Source organism: Vidua macroura, chromosome 17 (genome assembly GCF_024509145.1).
Source record: "Vidua macroura isolate BioBank_ID:100142 chromosome 17, ASM2450914v1, whole genome shotgun sequence".
In the NCBI taxonomy this organism is placed as follows: Eukaryota; Metazoa; Chordata; class Aves; order Passeriformes; family Viduidae; genus Vidua; species Vidua macroura.
The window spans coordinates 15,011,633-15,033,413 of NC_071587.1; the positions used below are offsets into that span (position 1 = coordinate 15,011,633).

Below are 21,781 nucleotides of genomic sequence, written 5' to 3' on the forward strand. Positions count from 1 at the left end.
TAGAAATGCATCAAACTCCGAGCAGTTTAAAACACAAATAAAAAGGGGGGGGGGGGGGGGAAGTGCATAATCTTTGCAATATTGAAAACTAGACTGAGGTTTTCAAGTACATTCCCTACCGATTACCCAAAGAACAATAATGTATAATCTTAAAAAAGTTAAATGACAGCTTATTTTTTACTCAGAGTTTCATAAAAATTGATACAAAACCAACCCACTGATACACCAACTGGACTAAGGAAAGGGAACTAATTAAGCCTGACTAAACTTCAGTGTTTATTGCACTAGGAACAATAGCAACTTTGCCTATTTGGTATCAAATAATATATACACATTTTGTTCCACATCTAACAGGCAAGAAAAAGCACTGTAACAGGCTATTAGTTGTTTATGTCATTATTTTTTTTTAATTCTAGCCATTTCTACTGCTTAATACAGTTTTTTATACTTGACTGATCTACATTTGTCTAAAATTGTCTCTGTATTAGCTGTTGGATTTTAACACACTTAGGGCTTCCCTTTTCCAGTAATTCTTTCTAGCAAGTACTTGGGATTTAAGGAAATGACAGCATCAGTATCCTCCTACCCAGTATCAGCAGCAAGATCTCCTCCTCACACAAGCCTGCAAAAGTTCCTGGCCTGGTATGAGCTTAATCAATCCCCTGCCCCTAAGGGCCACACAGCAGTACAGCCAAGGAATGTTCTTTGGGCACTGATCTGATACAAAGGGTTCGAATTACCGTTGGTTGCATTCAATATATCTAGCAGCAAACTTCTCCATTAATCTATCAATCTTCTGGGCTTCACCTGGTAGACGAAAACCTTCCAGAAATATACGCAGAGCAGAGACAAAGTCTTTTCCACAGAAATCAAGTTGGTCTACATAGGCATACATCACTTCCTTGTTAAACTTGCTGCTTTCCCCAAGAAATTCCCCTACTTGAGTCTAAAAAACACAAGAGACAGTTATTACAGTGCAATCCAAGTGCCAGCTCTGCAAGAGGGTTTCTATGCCAAGAGTTGCACAGCTGTCAGCTCTGTAAAGCTGACACGCCGCCGCGTGGGCAGAGCAGCTGAGGGAGGGACAGGGCTCCCAGATATGCCCCCTCAGTCTGCACATTCCTGCCTCCCTCACTGCCAAGGGCAACATCTGCATTACTGCAGAGCCAAGGAAAGCTGAAGTGTGCCCAGCTGCACACACAGCAGAGAATGCTTTGCCACTGCAGCACATGATCCTCCCTTGCTGGCAAGGGACTGCCAGCAACTGACACTGCTCGGTCTCCCTGCAGCCTCCAGGGACAGACAAAATGCACATTCCATTGATGGGGAACCCTCCAGCACTTCACCATAACACAGTCCTTTACTGAGAAGCCTGGGACAGCAAGTAAGCAGCAGGTAGCTGTGGCATTAGGAGTGTCCATGAGGAGCCTTGCTCGTTCATTTCTCTATGATCTCCAGAGCAGGAGCACACAGATATCAGGGACAGGGCCAAAGGTACAGGGGCAAGGGTATCAACTGTGCTGCACATAATCTTACAGAGCACAGGCGTTCTTCTTGGTGCAAGAATTGTGCCAGGTCCTCTGTTGTAGTGCCAAGCATTCCCTGCTCCTGTAGATACTGTATTCCTCTCTTTGGCTTTTTATTAAACCTATTCAGAAAAAAAATATGGGAAAATTGACATACAATTAAAAATATCACAGACTATAAAATTTGAGTTTTACAGAGTCCTCATAAATCAAAGATTCTGTGCTGTAGCTTTCTTTCTAGTTAGAAAAAAAGTTAAAGAATGTGCAACAAATCTATTACCTATGGTATCACACCATAGGCTCCACCTCATAAGGTATATTAAGTTGCTGATAACCTTAGAAGTTATTGCTGAAAAACTCCAAAATTCACCTTTTTGAACATGAAAAATTTGACACTTTACATGAAATGTTAAAAACGTTGTTGTTCAATACCTTTTTCTAGCATTTACAGATATGTAGAGCTTCAAATAAATGAAGAAGAAGTAAAGCATAGCTGCACAATGATTTAATTCTTCAAACTATTTCAATAAAGGACAACAAATCATATAAGAGCTCCAAGACAACTGTGTCCCTCAAACCAATTTCTCTCTAGATGTACACACTCTTGTGGAGCTGATCCAGCAAAAAGGAAAGCTGTGAAAACCCCTTCCACTCCACCCAGGATTTTATGAAATTCCTTTTAACTATAACAGCCTCCAGCATTGGTTTTTCACAACAGCAGGCAACAGTCTTCAGCATTAATATTAATTCATAAGTGTCCCTACAGGTGTGACTGTGAGACCATAAGAAACAATAAATTTTATTTAAAGTGAACTTTAGTTTTCCTGTCATACTGGGCTTACAGTTCTATCCCATGTTCAATTATTTCCTTTTGTTGCTTGATGACTTCAAATTGCTCTGGATCATCTGGGACAGCAGTCTGGGTACCAACACTTCCAACTCCTGATGATACAGTGGAGTCCAAGGAACTGACACTACTCCGTCTCCCTCCAGTGTCCAGGCATTTACCTTCAGCCATTTCCTGTTCAGATGGTTTATATGAACCTATTTACAAACAAGGTGAGATTTAACTTATCCTTGTTCAGTCAAGAACTTTTAGTTACAGAACTTTTAAGCAGAAATCTGTGAGTTAATATTCTTATTTTACCATGTATACTTTTTGGCAGTCTGCACTACACTACATGAAGATGCTCTATTGATGCAATTCTAAAATAATCCAACAAAAGGCAGAAAAGCAGCAGCATCTATGGAGAAATTCCAGTACTTCAACTTAGTAACTCCAAGACTGGTCACATGTCTTGTTCTACATCAGCCTTTATAGCAGACAAGGGCCTGGCTAAAGCTCATCAACAGAACCTGGTTATTCAAAACAGACACTTGGAGAATCAGTTAGCACTAACAGCTGTTTGTAAAATACCTCACTTGTGTAAACAAATTGTTAAGGTACAAACCTGGCACCCACACTTCTGAATAGCTTCTAAACAGTGAACAAACACAAGAATGAACTAATTAAATAAATCAGTCTCTCCATAAAGAAACAATCTTACCCAAGCTAGTCTGATGATTGGGGTTCACATAAAGGTCTTTGCTCCATTCTACCATACATTTTAAAATAGAAACCAAACATTCAAGTCCTTTTTTCCTCAGGCTTAGTTCCTAAAACATGAAGAAGAAGAATAAAATAAAAAAAGAAAAATCAAACCAACAAACCGTGCTGAACAGTCTCTATAACAGTCTCCCTCTAAAGACTGTAAAAGTATAATCTTAAAAATAAAATGCTTATGGTGGAAATATGGCAATAAGTCTGTGCAAAGCAAACCCCACAGACAGTACCACTGGTTTACCACTGGTAAAGGTCAACCAGTGGTTTACCACTCCAGAAAGGAGGTCATTTAACTGAGGCAGAGGAAGGCTCATTTGGTCCTCTCTCCCTTGCCAGTCAAACTGAACAGACCAGAACCAGCTTGGTCTCACAATGCAAACAGGCAGTAAAATCACCAAGTAATTAATGGCACTGCTTTGGTGTCCCATTGCAAATTATCAAACTAATAAAAAGTAAGTAACATCAGTAGGTTACAGACAACATGAACCTCTGGAAGCATCTGTAACGATGCAAAGATAGCACTGTTTATGAAACAATAGTACCTTATCTTCAAAGCTGTTTTCCTTACCTGTAAAGGTGTCATTCCCAGCTCATGCCCACTTCGTCCCTGTGCGATTTTGGATAAATCATTTACAAGACGTTCAAATATATTAGCAGCATTTAAATCACAATCATAGTTAACATAAATATCCACTACACATTGGGCATCTGCAAAATAAAAGGAAATGGCAGTATTAAGATTCTGTGCAATAGAATTTTTAAAAGGAATCAGCCAGTTGGAGCAGGCACTGCAGATGAATCCAGACATTTAACTCAAGCACTCCAGGATCAAATTCAAATTTTCATACTTAAACATTGTATGTGCCATTTCTTTTCAAAATAATTTTCATCTGCTGCCACAAGAAGTGATTCTTTTACACAGTGGAAATACCTGCACAAATTCTAGTTAAAGTCTGAATCACCATCCATTTGTGTTCAAAGGAACTTGAAGAAGTCTCTAGAATATTCAGGAAGATCTCTTTGAAGAACACCTGCAAAATAAACAAGATTAAGGATTGATGATCTGAAACTTATTTGAACCACATTGAATGTACAGATTCATTTCTGTTCAGTAATTTCTCTTGAAGAGTAATATTTCATGCATATTAGAATTTGGATACAGTAGTAATATATTAGTTTAGTAAGCAAACCAAACTAAGACATTAAAATGGAAGCTCCAGATGTCTTTTTACCTTGAGAACAGTATTTTGAGAACTAGAGCATATGCAATTTATAGATTAAAAGTCTCTCACCTCAATCTGCATTTTTAAATGGGTCTTAAAATTTGAAAGCAGTGTGAGGAAGATGGCAAGAGAGAGCTCAAACACATCAGGAACAGAAGAGACTCCATTTTTAGATAATGCTACACAAAGATATTGCTTGATTGCATTGATGAACATTTCATGCGTCCTGAAAACTAGACCAGCATTCTGCAGTACTGAGAGAAGCAGCTGGAGAGACACAACCTTGGAACGCAACTCATGGGATCTAGAAAAAAATTCAACATTAAATGTATTTCTATACTTTCTCAGTATATACTTGCATTTGACATTAGCACTGTAGCATTTCTTCTACATCAGGAAGAAATGACTGCTATTTTGATTCATTTAAATGCAGGGAGCAAGAGGGGTGGAAATCAGCCAAGTGAATTTTGAACTTCTACCATCCAAATTTGATTTTTTTTTCAGTAATATTAACACCTTAGACTAGCCTAATAAATGCAACTCAGTGCTTCTTAAGCACTTCCCCACACTCCCACCAAAAGCTTCACAAATACTATAGTCGAGGCCACTCCAGCTGGTAAGATTAATAAGCCTATTATACAAAACCCAAAAATCTCAAGTATTGAATTTTTAATAATTTGAAGCTATTTTCAATCCTAGGTTCATCAAGCTAACTAAACCAAGGGCCTGACAAATGGATTTTGAACACCTGCTTAACTATACAGCAGCAACTTAACTGTCTCCAAAAGCTACCAGGAGAGGACAGAATAAGAAATCCAGGCACATTACTTGGGATCTGGTGGTCCTTCCCCCAGCGGTTTCATGGAGAGCTTGCACAATGACCTGAACACAAGGAAGGCATCCTTTTGTAGAACATGGGAAAATCTGGCAGCAGCTTGATGTCCAGATACATCCGTTTCCTTGAGAGTAAGAAACACAACATAGACCCTCAGTGAAGAGAGCAAAGAAACAGAGCAATTAGGAGATGCCACAGCTCCTCTGAGAATCAGCTACAGTTTAAACTAAACCTAAACAGGATTACAAGGGATCTGGATCTTTTCACACATGTTGACTGACCCTTCACCTCTGTCCCCACTCTGTATTAAAATACAACTAATATAATGAATTTTAGGACAGGTATTTTCAATATATGCTTAAATTGCAGCTGCTGCTTCCTTTTTGAACCTGAACAGGACACATACATTAGAGTTTCTGTCCCTTTCTTCCACCAAATCCCACTTTATTAATTGTCACAATAAAAACATTTATTCTTTTGTAGATGTATATTGGCATCCAGTGCAGTTATTTACCAGATTATCAGTGGAGGAAACAGACTGCCCATCATCTGGAATCCCATTTGTTTGTACATTTTCATTGCTAGAGCCAGAAAGAAGAGTATCTGCAGCCTCTAATGCAGGTAGAGCCTTGACAGGTTCTGTTACCTGCTTTTCTTCAGCCACTAAAGGGGAAAATGGAAAGATGATTAAAATCATGCAAGAGTTTTCTATCCCATGACTTTGAGAAGCTCTACCACCGAGTGGCACAGAAGTAGCACTGGTAAACTAGAAAGTTTCTCATCTACCAGCAAAAGAATATGGTGTTACAATCAAAACCTGTTCTTGCTACCTTAGTAGGTGTTCTTGTCAAGATACTTAGTAACAAAAATTACTTCCATGCTTCTATAATCGATACATATACAACTATTTTACTTCAGAAGATTCTACTACCTTTCACAGCTGACTCCACCACATCTTCCAAGATGCCTTGAACCATTTCCTTTCCTCCATCAATTGTTTCCTCTAATGAAACAGAGAGAGAATTTTTAATTTAGTATTTTTGTTCAGGAAGAAGATTAAAAGGAAAAACATGAAGAAGGCAGAAGCATAAAAATTTATTAGTTTTCTTCAGCAGCTCTCATTGAAAGTAATTTGTGAGAAGTCATTCAAAAATACTCATTGATGTTATTTATGTTGTTTGAATCAAAGCACTGATATTTTTAACGCAGCTATTTTGTCATCTTTATTTATCAACTGTTACAAACATTCCTAATTTGGATGAAGTATGTGCTGATGATACGGTCTTCATAATATGCACCATTTTTACCACAGGACTTCAATTACCTGAGAGCAGTTGTGTCACATCCCACATACCATGACAACTCTCTTCCTTTCCTTCCCCTTTATCAACCTGTTCAAGTCCAATTCCATTACAATCCTCTATAGTTAAAGTACACATGGTTTAACCGGAATCCTAGGGAGAACAGGAACCTTTCTGCAGCAGTCACAGTGTAGACACAAGCCAAGGATGGCAGCACACTCTGAAAGTCTACTGAGGAGAGCCAAGGGAGCCAGTCACCCCATCACTGCTCCTCCAAGAGTGTCGATTTCTCAGGGTTCTGAAGGTCAGGGTGACCCTGAGATCATGAAGAGTCTTCCTAGCCCGAAGCAGCCAAAGAAGGAGCCTGGAATGCATCTGATTGTGTTTTCAAGGTTGTTTATTTTTCCTTATCTCTAACATTCTTTCTCTGACCTGCCCAGCTCTGTCCGGAAAGGAAGCCATGGCAGTCTGCCCCGCCCTGTTGGGCGGTGTTTACCTTTTATATCAAAAGTTACATATAGTCTGTTTATAACAATGTACCAATATCTAACACCTATGTTGGACAGTGTGTCTCTACCTTAAACCAACAGAAAAGTGTCACCATCACACCAAGACACAGAGGACAAGAAGAAGGAAAATAAAGCTAGGACATGCCCAAATTCCTCCATCTTGACCCCCTGAATTATATTCTAAAAATCCCAAAATTCTACTTTTCCACCCTGTGTTAGTTCAAATATCACACTACTCAAACCCTTGTGGCTTGTAATTCCTCATACAAAATTGACAGCTTTTTCCACGGGCTAAAATCGAAGCCACAGATATTTTTGACTCCATGCCACAGTCTCTGAGCCCCCTCCCAGGGTCTTGAGACAGCCAGGGCAGCCAGAGGGATGTCCCGGGCTCCGACTCAAGAGCACTTTTCAACAGGCTGGCTGTGAGTGAAAGCAACAGAGCCCACGCTGTGCTCACCTGCTGCCTGCAGGGCAGGGGCCTGCTGCAGCTCCCCAGGAGCGGGCTCTGCGGGGCCGGGCTCCCCGTTGGCCAGCACGCTGCCAGCGGTGCCGGCTCTGCCTCCCCAGGAGCTGTGCTGCCGCTGCCCCGGCCGTGGGGACCGCGACCCCGCCGCCGCGGGGGACTGTGGCTTCTGTGCCCGCTCTGCTTCTCTGGACTCCTGCAGCTTGGAAAACACATATGGAAAGATTCAATTAAGCACAAAATACACCGAGGGAAATCCCGTCTATGATGACCGATGTTCCTTTGTGAACTCACATCTTAGCGGGAATCAGTGAAACTACAACCACTTGGCCAATGAGATTAAAAAGATACACTTCAAGTTTATTTGAAAAGCATCATTTGTTTATCCAATGCCATTTGGCAGAAGCTATGGTGTGAAACCTTGTTATCAGCAGTGCACGTCATCTTTTATTTTCAATTCAGTCAGTATGCCTCACTGCAGAATTTGACAGGTTTTCTAACATGACAAATCAACAGATATGCAACTAAAATGACAGATTCATTAAAAACAATAATAATAAAAAGTTTTCAGTCATTTGCAAGCCTAAACATTTGAGATGAGAAAAACTAATAGCTACTTACAGCTTGATTTTCCATCCGTGTAAAAATTACATTTAGCATCTGTGTAAGGGTTGCTTTGGCAGTTGTCTGGTTAATAAGATTTTTACTGGCCAGATAGATGTTGTAGCAGGTTCTAACAGTTTGAAGAATTGTTCCTTCATGAATTTCTATATATGGAGATGTTACTGCAGTAAGAAGAGCCTAGAAAGTCCATAACAAGGTAAAAATTAAACCAAAGCAAGTAGGCAGCAATGCTCCTCATGCATGTCTTCCAGAATAATCACTGGGTTTGTTACAAAACACAGATACCTGTTTCTAAGGTTTTACAAGCAACAACATTTCAAATCAAAGAAAGTTCAAAAGGGCTTCCACATCTCTGCTCTCTCCTGAGCCGTTCTTAGAGGGTCTTGTCAAAACTAATTTTCCACCAAGGGAGATACTCCACCTCCAAAAAATTTACTATATTCCACAGCTTCATTTCCACACAAGAGCCAACTGGCCTACACTAATGTCAAGTTGGACTACTAGAAGGTTCTCTAACTTCCAACCTCAGCTACAGTAGTCCAAGAATATTTCAGAGCCAGAACACACACCACTGATGGACATTACCATGCTTTGTTGAGAACATACACTGGCAGCTGTCTGGAAAAATGGCCAGGGGAGCAGACAGGCTTGAACAGTATTCCATGGCACTGCATCCCAATTCCAGGGCCTGCTATCAGGGCTGAAAACAATTCCCTGGCCTGATGGAGGTGGGCACAGCAAGCCTCTAAGAAGAGCACCAAGCTGTCTGAAAGATGGTTTATCTCAGAAAGGACAAACATTTTTAAAATACTCCTTTACATTCTGCTTTCCCAACAGGAAGTACATTTTTCCTCACCAATTCTGCCCTGGTGACAGCCTCCCTGGATGCACTGACATATGGGACAATGTAAGAAATGGAGCAAATGGGCCCTCAGTAATATTTTGCTTTTATTTTTTTTCAGTTACAAAATGAAAGAGAGAGAAAACAAATTAATGTTGCACCAAAATAAATTTAATAAAATACCTTAATTATCTGCAGTTGCACTCCTTCATCTGTTTGAGGACCCTGAAAGCAATTGCAAATGGTTTCCACTATTCGGTCAATCAGTCGTTTCCCAGGAGCTCCGCTGTCCGGAGCATTGCCAGTGATATGCCCATAGGCAATGAGTTTCTAGATAGAAAGAGTTTCCAGATATGAGTTTCTAGATAGAAAGAATGCAGCTTAGATGACCATATACTGTTAAGAAAAACACAGCTTAGCACAGCGTAAAAAGGTGTGTTGAGATAGCATACCTCACTTAACCAGTTTTAATGTGAAAATTTAACACCATCTATAGTCTGGCCAGCAAATAGTTTGACTGCTCACATATGTGGACAAAAGAGATTTCAGTATGACACAAAAGCTTTTTCAACTCAGGCCGTTTCTTCATACCATAACTAGAGAAAGATTTTTTAACACCAGTCTTTTCCAGGGTGTGACTTCCTCTGTCACATCAGCACCACAGACTGTGTGGAGCACAACAGGTGAAGCACCTTCACTGCCTGGTGTAAGGATCCCCCAGCAAAGGGGCTACAGCAGGGCAGCCACACTCCTCCCTGTGCCCAGTGCCTGGCCGAGTGTGATCCCAGGCAGGGGCTGCTGCGACCCCAGGGCTGCTGTGACCCCAGGGCTGCTGTGACCCTGGGGCAGGGACTGCTGTAACCCCAGGGCAGGGGCTGCTGTGACCCCAGGGCTGCTGTGACCCTGCAGCAGGGGCTGCTGTGACCCCAGAGCTGCTGTGACCCCTGCTGTGACCCTGGGGCAGGGACTGCTGTAACCCCAGGGCAGGGGCTGCTGCGACCCCAGGGCTGCTGTGACCCCAGGGCTGCTGTGACCCCAGGGCTGCTGTGACCCTGGGGCAGGGACTGCTGTAACCCCAGGGCAGGGGCTGCTGCGACCCCAGGGCTGCTGTGACCCCAGGGCTGCTGTGACCCTGCAGCAGGGGCTGCTGTGACCCCAGAGCTGCTGTGACCCCTGCTGTGACCCTGGGGCAGGGACTGCTGTAACCCCAGGGCAGGGGCTGCTGTGACCCTGGAGCTGGTGTGATCCTGGGGCAGGGGCTGCAGTGACCCTGGAGCTGGTGTGATCCTGGGGCAGGGGCTGCAGTGACCCTGGAGCTGGTGTGATCCTGGGGCAGGGGCTGCTGTGACCCCTGGCATGACCCCAGGCAGGGGCTGCTGTGACCCTGGAGCTGGTGTGACCCTGGGCAGGGCCTGCTGTGACCCCTGGTGTGACCCTGGGCAGGGCCACTCCTCGCTGCAGGAGCTGCATACCAGATCTGGTCACTGCAGCTTTCTCCATCTCACTCTGACCAAGCTTACTCACAACACACACCTGTAAACAATCCAGGGAAGTACTGACGATGCGTGGAGACTTCGACTGGCAGGCCAGCTCAAATGGAAGGAAATATTTATCTGCTTCAATGAAATTTGCTTTTGGTGGAGCAGCAGTGCCTTCTCTAGGTCAGATACAAAGAATTATTAATTTTTCTAAGCATGTATATCACAGCAAACTACACTTTCTCCTTTTTCTGAATTTAAAGCTGAATAATGCACAGCAGCATACAAATGTACTACAGCTTTCTTGCATATACTTTCTTAAAGATTAATTTTCTTTAAAAGTCACACAAACACCATTTTACATTTATTTATATTCTATCTGATCTTTTTCGTATCTTCTTCAGCTTAACTCTTCCCTCACTATACTCCAACACTGTCCCACTGTCTGAAATATTGGAAAACTCCTAAACAACTGATCTATCTATCCATGTTATTCAAAATTGATTAAACAGTGCCCATAAGCGGAACACTAAGCAAATAGAAACACATTTGGAGACCCATTTGTTCATTTTCAATCATAGCACAGTGCTGGAAAACTTTTTAAAAACTTTTGTTGCAGTAATATTTGAATTGGTGTTCTTGATCTAGGTAATAAAGAGCACATGCTATCAAGCAGAGGGTATGTACTGCTCCCCATGATTTCCTATCAGGCTACTGAGTCCAGTAAAAGGAAGCAAAAAACTGGCATCTTTTAGAAATTTCACAATTTTTTCCTGGTGAAATTCACAGGCAGTTATGGCTTGAGTACCCACAGCCACAAACGTTGTGTAAGTGAAACACACAGGCCAGGCCACATGTTCTTGGCAGAAAGGTGGGTATGGGGTATTCACAAACTCACTGCTATAATGTATATACACTCTTACACTTCCACAAAACTATTCCATTTGTTCTTTTCACACGCTTCTGTTTAGAGTAATTAATAATTTACCTTTGCTTTTCCAGCTCACTTTTTATTTCATCTGGAAGAGAGAAAAAGAAATTCAAGCCTTAGTTATCATCACCAATAACACAGTAATAAAGATGTTTAAATCTAGTTTTGCACTTCAGTATTTGCTACTCCATTCCTGTAACACCTCAGCTTCAGAGATTAGAGTTTCACCAGTTATTAAAAGGTGTATCTTTCCAATTTTACATTTAAAAAGCTACTTTTTCCAAACAAAAGGTATCTTTCTCAACAAAAGGTATCTTTAGAACTCTCAGGCATAGTATGCAACTTCTATTCAAGTAAGTCCACATCACAGAGCACTCAGGCCTGCAGAAGCCTTTAAGCTACTGCATAAGCCATGAGTTCAATGCATCCAACCTTCCCCTTACCTGCAGTGCCAGCCAGCCTGCTCGTTTTAAGCCTTAAACAGGAATCAGCTGGACAAGCTTCCAGGAGATAGGAAATCTCAAATGCACTCTGTCCTTTTGCCAGCAGATTTTTTTTTTAAATTACACTTTTAAAGAGCTTTTCATAAAACTAAATACAGGGGCAAAGAAAGTTCCTTTCTCACTTCTTTTGTATACAGCAGCAGATCCCAAAGATTCTAGCAAGGCTTTTTGAGGACTTCTAAGGTATCACCACGATGCACAATACAGACCCAGCATAAGCACCCACTGACAAATCCATATCTAAACCAGCACCCACACTAAGGCTGCTCAACTCATCATCTGTAACACCAGTAGAACCTTCCATCCCACCCTACAGCACATGCTGCAAACTACCCTGACTCTGCAAATTACCATGCTTACAAATCTTGTTTCAATTACACGTATTAGAAAATGATCATTCATTCAATACTTGTACTCCACAACTCTGGAGAGACACCATTGTTTGCGGTCAGATGTCCACAGTTCAGATGATTTCAGTGCTGTCTGTGAACCTCAGGAATTTCTTCTGTCTCAGGAGAACCAATACACAAATCACACTAAGGAAAAGGGACTGCAGCAAATAGATTACAGGGCTTTGTCCAGACCTGCTTGTCAGTAAATGGCACAGGAATTAATCCTCACAGCATGTACTGATTTTGTAAAATTACTACCCACACTGGCTAGAAAAAATGGAAGCAGAACATAGCGAAAACCTATATAACTATAAGCTGTGAGTGATAAGCTCCATCCAGGATTGCTGTTGCCTCTGCCATATCCACTCGTTAATGAGCATCAGTCTGACATCCCTCAGTTCTCATGGCACACAATCATGCCACACCAAGTGAAGTAATATTATCCACCCCAGAGTCAGCCAAAGAGACACCAGAAAAATGGAAGAGCCCACGTGCACAGTGTTCCCAGCTCTCCTCAAGCCCACCACACAAACAACCATATCCAGCAGCCTTAAAGAACGGTTGTCACTTGCCAGCCCTGCGGAAGCCAAGCCCAGCACTCAGCACTGGGGCTTCAGGGTCAGTAGGAACTTTGCAGCTCTGTGACAGCGCAACACCAGCACCACCATCCCCTGATGCTGTAGGCTTCAACTGGAGAGGAGACAACAGAATGGAGGCTGTTGGTAAGAAATGACCACAGTTTTCTGTGCCAAACAGACAACGTAAATCTTGCATAGCACCACTTCTTAAACCACTGTGGTTTTCATTCCAGGATCCAGCTAGCCTACCAATCAGGTGACTAGTCAGAAATTCAGTTCAGCATAATTTCAATTCAGGCCTTTTGATTTAATTATCTTCCCCATCTTTAACACCATATTATAATCCAAAGAGCTACTGAGAACGTATGTGACCCACCAATGTATTGTGTCCCTGTTTTGATCTGCCTTGTTTTTAGCACAGTGCATTCCTGTAGCATGCAGGAACTGCTGCTTAAAACACAGAGTCTTCTGGGTAGCTTTACACCTTCAGAACCCTTAGTCCTGCCTCCAGGCCTTGGCAGAGAAAGGTATATTTTCGCTATAGCTAGAATCCCAAGTACAGCAGGATGCCAGGGTCAGCAAAAATACAATTAATGCTGTATTTCAGACACCCTGTAGAACTAAGGTGTACAGAGCTTTTTCTTAATAAAGAAATTTTTCTAATGCAGAAACTCCACTAAGTTTCTCTTTCTTTCAAGGAGACCATTTTCCCCCCCATACTGGATGTTTTGCAGAGTAAAAAAGATGTTGAATTGAAAGACTCACAAAGATTATAGCCTTAAGGAGACATGATCATGCCCATCTTTACTGATACTTGTCATAGATCTTGCACTGGAAAAATAATCCAAGAATAATATCCCATATTAGAGCAACAACAGTTTAACTTTCAGAAGTACTCTATAAACAACCACAACAAAAAAGATCTAATCAAGGCCTGACCAAGTTCCCCACAATTTTATTATAATAAAAGCTTTTTTAAAGACATATAAAAACATCTTCACCACAACAGCATTTTAATAGATAATACTAGCAGAAAAGAATAAATGAAAGGACAAAAGGAAGCAACAGGCATACTTGTGCTGCTGATTGCATCAAAACAGTTTGAAAACCTCCACATCTGAAGTATTCATTTGGTGGTCTGACCATCACAAGTGAGCGAAACAAATAGCTGCCTAATTGAAGTCTGCTGCCAAGAACAGCTTGCCAAGCCCTAAGCAGACACTGCCAGCTTCCAGAAACTGCCTGCCACTGGTCCTGTTTTTCACCAGTCACAGGAGTAAGGGGCACAGCTCAACTCCCTTCCGCTACAGAACACAGTCCCAGTTTTGGTCAGCATCTGGTCACCCCAGCACAATGCTGACCCCTCACTTGGTGCTTTAGGTACCAGAGCTCCCTGTCTCTCCCACGGCACCACCTTCAGTCAGAAACATCTTCAACCCCTGTGCTGCCCATCTAAGAAAGTCCAGCAGCATTCCTAGCAGGCAACAGACCTGGAACAAGGATGGTCTTGCAGCAATTTCTTCCAGAGTTTCTGGCCATAAAAGCAGGATGAAGCTCACACTGGGTATCTGCCTTCCTCTAGCAGATGGACGGGTTCAGTTCACTTGTACTGAAAACTACACATTAAACCTGAGGACAACTGTTGTCTGCCTGCAACTCGCTGCCTGCTCTGTGGCCTTAGAGTCGGGTTTGTGTCAGTGGCAGCAAGCGAGCTCCTGTGCAAAGAATGGCTTGTGCTGGCACGAGGACACGGGCCGTGCTCCGAGCAGCAGGCGGCAGTGCCAACACAAGCACGTAGAGGAGCAGCCAGAGCTTCCCTCCCCCAGCCCAGTAAAGCTGAGCGCATCGCCCAAGCCTGCTTTGGACTCCATGCAAAGCCCAACAGGCATCGATCGCACACGGCTCTGCAGAGCCCTCCAGAAAAGCGCCGGGCGAGCGGAGCCTGCTCCCTGCCCCAGCGCTCCTGAGCACGCTGGCCAAACGAAGAAACACAACTTATTTTGGACGCTTGTCATTTAGACACAGAGACTTCCTAAACACACAACCAGATTGCTAAGTGAAGGCATGGTTGAAAAGATTTTAACTTGTTAATAAGCTAACTGAACAAATTCTGTTGTTTACAAAGCTTGAAGATATGTATGTGGAGCTGCCCGGGCTATCAAAGAAGGCTGCAGAACCAGGGTGGCTGCACAGTATGTCATTAAAAACAGCCCCAGCAGGGCAGGAGTAACAGTTTATGTGAGTGACACAGGTGCACAATTAGCATTAGTCTAATATGAACTGCTGGGATACAGACTGTCAGTATTGCACTGCAGATTTTTCAGGAGAATTTCAGTAGATTTACTAAGAATCATGTGTACCTGGAGCTTCATGTAAATGCAAATGCTTATTAAGCAACTATTTTTATACAATACAATGGTCTGTTGAAAACAAATTTTCTTTAAAACACAGTTTTCTAAAGCAGAGCAGAACAGCTTCTCTGTTTAAAACCCTCAATTTCTCCCAGTCTCTCCTGGGGTTTACTGGCACTACAACTACAGGAGACAACCGTTACACCTACTGATGAAGCAAGAGACTGAATGAAGGAATCTATCCAAACTCTGCTTACTTAACATTAACACTGTGTATTTCAAAGGAGGGCGTGGAAAGAGGCAAAGAACCCCCAAAAAACCACCACTCTGGAGTGGTTTTGTTCCTTTTCCTCCACACTTGTGTTTCTGTCCTACTTGCACCTATATTCTTCTGATTTCTACAAGGTCATGTGTATTTTGTAGTCCAAAACTGATCAGTATTAGCCCAGTGAAAGGACTGAATTACAGGGAAAAAAAGAGTAAGAAGAATTTAAATTTAGAAAAATTAAAGCAGAATAAAATTAGAATTAAAGAATACCTATATTTCCTACACAAGAGAGACAGCAACATTCAGTAGTAATTTACTTAAATTCTTAGGAGTTACATGTACAAACCAATACAGAAGTCATGTAAGAAAACAAGAGCATCATTCCCATAGTTAGAAACTTCTTTCTCTCTCACCAAACAACAAACGTAAAGCAGAGGTAAGTAATAGAAACATTACTGCAGTAACACCATAGCAGAAGCCATAAAAACTGGCTCATTTCAATTAGGCAGATGTAGAATATAACAGTTTCTCCCTGTTTGGAAAAAAAATAATTCATCTTAGACTTCCCTCGTCCCAGGAGTAGATATCAGCTACACATGCTCCATGCCTGTGTTCCTGGTTTATAACTGGCACAATGCCACAAGGCTCCAATTAAAACACCACTGCATAGAGAAGACTGCACAGCAAAAGGGATCTAGTAAGAAGTAGAAATTGATTATTTGAAGTATAACTTGGAGAAAAGTGCAGCTGACACAATGACCACTTTCATAAAGTAACTACATTTCTTTCAAACAGAATTATTTTTTTATTCAGTGTTAACTGGACTTATTATTCACAACAGTGAAGCTTCTTTCATCCATGACCGCTTCTGTAGGTTACAAAGTTTGGCCTGAATTCTTCAGACTGCCAGTAACATTCTTCCCACATTTCCTCACATATTTACTATTGCACAGAGTTTGAAAATTAAGTTGAACTTTTAGAACTGTCATAGTCTTAGTTAATACAAATTATATGCTTAATCAAAATTAAGTATATGGAAATAAAACTGATTTTTTCATTTGAGAAAAGAAAGAAAAGGCTTAACCAAAATAGAATAAAGTTTGAGGGAAAAAAAATCACATGTAAATAAAAGAAACCCCAGTCCTATTGGCAACCTAAAATGATCAAGTAATATTCACCAAACGTAACAGAGATCCGCCCATACAGTCACCCAGTCCCCTAACAGTTGGTCAACAAAAGGTTATCTCTTTATGCTGACCTCTGCTTTAGTCCAGGGAAGTCCAAGGGCTCCTTTTCAAAGCAAGGTTATTATGTGCACCATGAGAAGCATTAGCTCCCCTCCAACACACCGCACCTCAGAACATGCAGGCACAGCCACAGCCCAAGTGGCAGGTGCCAGCAGGGGCTATTGCACAGCACTCCTCTCAAAATCACCGTCTGCAGTGCCTCAGCAAACACAGACCTTCACCAGGCTTCTTAGAAGGAAGTTCCCTTTCTCAACCTCTAAATAGATTTATATGGCAGCAAAACAGGTTCTCAGCCCTGTAAATGGGTTCAGTGCGTGTGGGGGCAGCTGGGGAAGAGATCAGGAAAAGGAACTCATTAGGAAAAGCAGTCTCTAACTGCTGGGGCATATGTGTTACTCTGCTGCTCACAATGCCAACTTTAAGTAACAATTAGAATACTCTTCTATCTGGTTACCCTTCTCTGGATATACTGTCGCTACAGGTAGCTCCTACAGATCTCCTGGCAGTAAAGACTGCTGAGAGGAAGATGAAAATGACAGCATTTCTTTAAGCTCACTCTGCCTGGGACAGAACTTGCACCTGCCCAGCTTCCTTACATACCCAACCTGTCTTTTCTTCTGTCTTGCATACACTAAATGTTCCCAATTCAAAGGAAAATACTGATAGGAAGCAACCAAAACTCAAAGAGAAACGTAGCTTTTGCAAATTAAGAAAGGGCCACAGAGAACTCCAGTACTGTTCTACTCAGTTTATCTTCTCCCTCTCTGTGACACACCGTATGTTGTCAGAACTTTTACCACAGCGACCTTTACATAAGCTTGTACTTGCAGATTTCAGGACCAGTCCACCAATTTCACAAAAAGCGCTTTCAGCCCTGAAAACATCACAGATATTATACGTGTACTTGGTCACAATGCTAACAGTCCTTCGCCAGTCCGAACACGACCTGGAGATCAGGTCAGATTTAACATCCCGAGAAGCTCCGGGACTCCGGAAGTCGAGGGCCTTATGAACTCTTGTTTCCTCGTCCAAAAGCTGCAATTAATTTTCTCAAAACCAAGTGGCAAGACCAAGTCCCTCCTGTTTCACACCGAGACCAGAACTTAATAAAACAGGTATTTGGGTGTTTTCCCCTCGTAATTGCACGTCCTGTACTGGAGGGAGAACCCTCCCTCCGCTCCAAGGTCCCGGGAGGATCTCCCGCACCCTGCCGGGCCGGGAGCCGCAGGGGACATGTGCCGGAGGGCTGGGCCCCTTCCACCGCCGCGCCCCGCGTGCCCCGTGCGGGCCGGGCCGGGCTGGGCCGGGCCGACTCACCCAGCGCCACCTGGCAGGCTGTCCGCAGCTGCCCGTGCGGGGGCCGCTTCGCCTCCTTCTCCGCCAGGATCTTCTCCAGGGCCCGCGACACGAACATGCTCTTAGTGCGGGCGTCCTGCTCCAGAGCCGGTGGCTGCATGACGAGGCCGGGAGCAAGAGCCGGGCGAGCACTCGGGGCCCGCGGCACCGCCCGGAAGGGAGCGCCTCCCTCAGCGGCCGCGCCGCCGCCACGGCGCCGCCATGTTGGCACCGTCACGTGACTCGACCCGGCCCTCGCCCCGCCCACGGGGCCGCGCGTGCCGAGGGCGGAGCCGAGGGCGGAGCCGAGGGCGGAGCCGAGGGCGGAGCCGAGGGCGGAGCCGAGGGCGGAGCCGAGGGCGGAGCCGAGGGCGGAGCCGAGGGCGGAGCCGAGGGCGGAGCCGAGGGCGGAGCCGAGGGCGGAGCCGAGGGCGGAGCCGAGGGCGGAGCCGAGGGCGGAGCCGAGGGCGGAGCCGAGGGCGGAGCCGAGGGCGGAGCCGAGGGCGGAGCCGAGGGCGGAGCCGAGGGCGGAGCCGAGGGCGGAGCCGAGGGCGGAGCCGAGGGCGGAGCCGAGGGCGGAGCCGAGGGCGGAGCCAGGCTGAGGGCCGGGGGCGGAGCCGGGGGCGGAGCCGGGCTGAGGGCCGGGGCCCGTCCCTCAGAGGAGCTGTACGTTCCTAGGCGGTGGCGGAGCACTCGGTTTTATAATGCTTCTAACTTAAGTATCTCGCCATTCGCATTATCCCCGTTAACTCTCACACAGTCCTGCAACGAGGCATGGAGAGAGAGCACATCTAAAAAAGCCAAAGTCGTACATTAATGAGGACTCACTAAAAACTAAATTTTCAGACACAAAAATTAACCCTCCGTTAATAACCTTACACGTAATTGAATCTTCTCCCTTTCCCCTTTGCCTAGGTGAAGCACCTCCGAGCTGAAATCCAGCGGGACGTTGGCAATAGTGCGTATTTACTGCACTGGCACCCTCCTGGCTCTGTTAGCCACCACTGCACACAGACGGCTCTCCCATGGAGCTCCACAAAGGCGGCCGCCAAATTCAGATGGCCACATCTAATGGAGAATACAGGAGCACATTCAATTCTCCAGATTACAGTTTTACTTCCTTTTTCTCAAACAGCAGGACTCTAACTCTTTAAAATTACATTAAAGAACCTTAAATGTTGATTTGTCAAGAACTGCAATTTTTGTCCCCAAAACCACTAACAAAAGCTCCAAACACCTATGCAAAGCATCAGTTTAGTATTATTTCCCAGGGAAAATTGACCAGTGCTTGTATTTTTAGACACATATTTTTAAAATCAAAAATGTGACTACAAACCCAACCCCCAATGTACACGTCTAGGTGCTCCTTTCACTACTGCACATTAAGGGTAATTCTACTGTTATCGCTGAAATTACAGTGATGCAGAAGTGACATTACTAAAAGAAAAATAAAGCCCTGAGTCTTTTTTGAGAGTTGCTGACTTAGTTATTGACACAAAAGGAGGCTGTAATTACTGTCAGCAGCATTGCAGAACTAATTAAGCAGCAGAGCTCTTAACATATTGTCAGCCAAATTATTGGTTCTGATTTTAGGGTTTTTATCGTGGGACGGGATAAGTTCTCAGGAGAGAAGCAAGTGGATACAGGCTAGTTTTTAGAAAATAGATTGAACAGATGGTTTAATGGAGATTTTTTTTTAAATTTCTATTAGGCAACCCCCCTGTTTTTGAAATCATAGAGTAGTATCTGAATTCAGAGGTGTAGGGCTACATGAGGCTATTTTTTGGATGTCAAAGAGCCAAGAGCCAGAAGCAGGGCTGGGTTTCAGCGAGCTCTCTGGCTGCCAGTGGCAGGTGAGGAGCACAGAGCTGCTGCATGGCACGCTGCCCTAGCTGAAGTTGGGTTACAGCCAAGGGCTTCTTTCCCCTGAACACCAGATGCACCTGGGCTTCCCAGCACACGGCACGGTGCCTCAGTGCCTCCCAGCCCACACAACGTCGGCACCACCCGAGACAGGCCGTTCTGAAGTCTAATTAGGCCTGCTCGGCACACAGTGCTCTCCTTACACTGGCGTCACTGCGCAGCTCAATGCAGCGAAAGAATAATGGGCTTGATAGCATTCTTACAACTACTTTCAAATATTCTTTTCCTCAAAGTATTTTAAGATTACAGTAGCTGATTTCTGAGGGAAGAATGTGAGTCCTTTGGCTAATTCAAAAGCAGCATAGCCCAGTGCAGTGCTGCTGCTGAGCACAGCCATGTGCTGCAGAGCGGAGCTGCGTGACGTGTGTCGCTGGCTGCAGGCAAACAAAGAAAGAAAGAAAGCCTTTCCAGAGAAGGCAGAGCAAGGGGGAAGAAATACATCTATCTGCATGCATGTGCTTGCCAGCGAATCCAATGCCAATTACAACAATTACTAGTAAACTGCTGTAAATAGCTCATTGTGGCAAATACGTCTGTAGTGCGAGACATAAATCATGAGCAAACAATGCCTAACAGGTGTACAGAGTTCACAGTTTGTACAAGCTACTTCCTTGGCAAGAAGCTTCTCTGGATTTCTGCCCAGAGGCCAGGTGCTCTGTGCTGACTGACAGGACTAACCTCACAGCACTTTCCCACTGGCATATTGCTACATAGCTTGTTTTAGGGAGGAAACCACAGTCTAAAAATAGATGCAGAATGGACAGGAAAATTCTTGGAAAACCAGCACTGATCTGTATAGTAGCTTAGTTCCCAGTCCAGCATTAGCACAGAACTTCTTTTCCCTTCTTCTACCCATTTTTAATCATTTCCTTCAGGACTGATTCTATTTATTCTGCCTGGCTTCCAGCCACTTTTCCTGCTGTCCAGTAATGTACTTATTAGAGGATTTCCCAGAGGGGGTCCTCATTTGATTCACTGTCTCAACTCTCTAATTTTTTCCAGTTCAACACTGCATACCCTAAAATCAATAAATCCACATAGTAAAGCATTCTTCCACTGCTAGCAATATAATTGAGATAACTATTGAGTAATTATACAAGTATTTATGTGATATTAGGAAGGCATTTCACCATGATGTGTATAGACAATGCTCTCCCTTTCATCCCCACTATTTTCTTCAAATCCCAGTCTTAGACCTTCTGTGTCTTCTGCCCATCTTACTGCCAGCAGCCTCACACAGGACTTGCACTCCAGCCCAGAGAAGCTCTGTAATGTGAAAAAAGGACAGACAATATATCTAAACAGCACTGTGCAATGCCATGAGATGAAAAGAAAACTCACTTGGCAGGAGAAGCACTGGAGCTGCTTGTCCACCGAGCTGGGCCAGGCTGGGCAGGAGCTGCTGCAGCCAGCCATGCACTGCTGCCAGCCCTGCACCTCAGCCAACCCTGCACTGCAGCCAGCCCTGCATCACTGCCAGCCCTGCACCTCAGCCAACTCTGCACTGCTGCGAGCCCTGCACTGCTGCCAGCCCTGCATCACTGCCAGCCCTGCGCCTCAGCCAGCCCTGCACTGCTGCCAGCCCTGCATCACTGCCAGCCCTGCGCTGCTGCCAGCCCTGCACCACTGCCAGCCCTGCACTGCAGCCAGCCCTGCACCACTGCCAGCCCTGCACTGCTGCCAGCCCTGCGCTGCAGCCAGCCCTGCACCTCAGCCAGCCCTGCACCGCTGCCAGCCCTGCACCTCAGCCAGCCCTGCACCAGCCACTGCCCAGCTCTCAAAGCTGACTGCAGCATTGCTGCTCACTGCTGGGATTTACCTTTTAGCCCAATATTTTACCTTGAAGT

The 21,781-nt window shown here is 44.3% G+C and overlaps 1 protein-coding gene across 2 annotated transcripts in view; it reads right to left on the minus strand.

The window, feature by feature from the left end:
* Positions 1-18,226, minus strand: part of ARFGEF2 (ADP ribosylation factor guanine nucleotide exchange factor 2) — a 35,971-nt gene extending 17,745 nt beyond the window's left edge. The window contains exons 1-16 of one of the 2 annotated variants that reach the window (XM_053992681.1): positions 17,994-18,226; positions 11,395-11,425; positions 10,462-10,585; positions 9,112-9,258; positions 8,085-8,264; positions 7,458-7,659; positions 6,119-6,190; positions 5,702-5,850; positions 5,181-5,311; positions 4,422-4,656; positions 4,061-4,160; positions 3,698-3,837; positions 3,074-3,182; positions 2,369-2,570; positions 1,537-1,648; positions 741-946 (exon numbers count right to left, since the gene is read on the minus strand). In XM_053992681.1, coding sequence (XP_053848656.1) covers positions 741-946; positions 1,537-1,648; positions 2,369-2,570; positions 3,074-3,182; positions 3,698-3,837; positions 4,061-4,160; positions 4,422-4,656; positions 5,181-5,311; positions 5,702-5,850; positions 6,119-6,190; positions 7,458-7,659; positions 8,085-8,264; positions 9,112-9,258; positions 10,462-10,585; positions 11,395-11,425; positions 17,994-18,132 — 2,279 coding nt within the window. In that variant the 5' untranslated portion in view covers positions 18,133-18,226. Of the gene's footprint in view, positions 1-740; positions 947-1,536; positions 1,649-2,368; positions 2,571-3,073; positions 3,183-3,697; positions 3,838-4,060; positions 4,161-4,421; positions 4,657-5,180; positions 5,312-5,701; positions 5,851-6,118; positions 6,191-7,457; positions 7,666-8,084; positions 8,265-9,111; positions 9,259-10,461; positions 10,586-11,394; positions 11,426-17,993 lie in introns of both variants that reach the window. The other variant, XM_053992680.1, reaches the window with a different exon arrangement.
* Between the last annotated feature and the right edge of the window lie 3,555 nt (positions 18,227-21,781).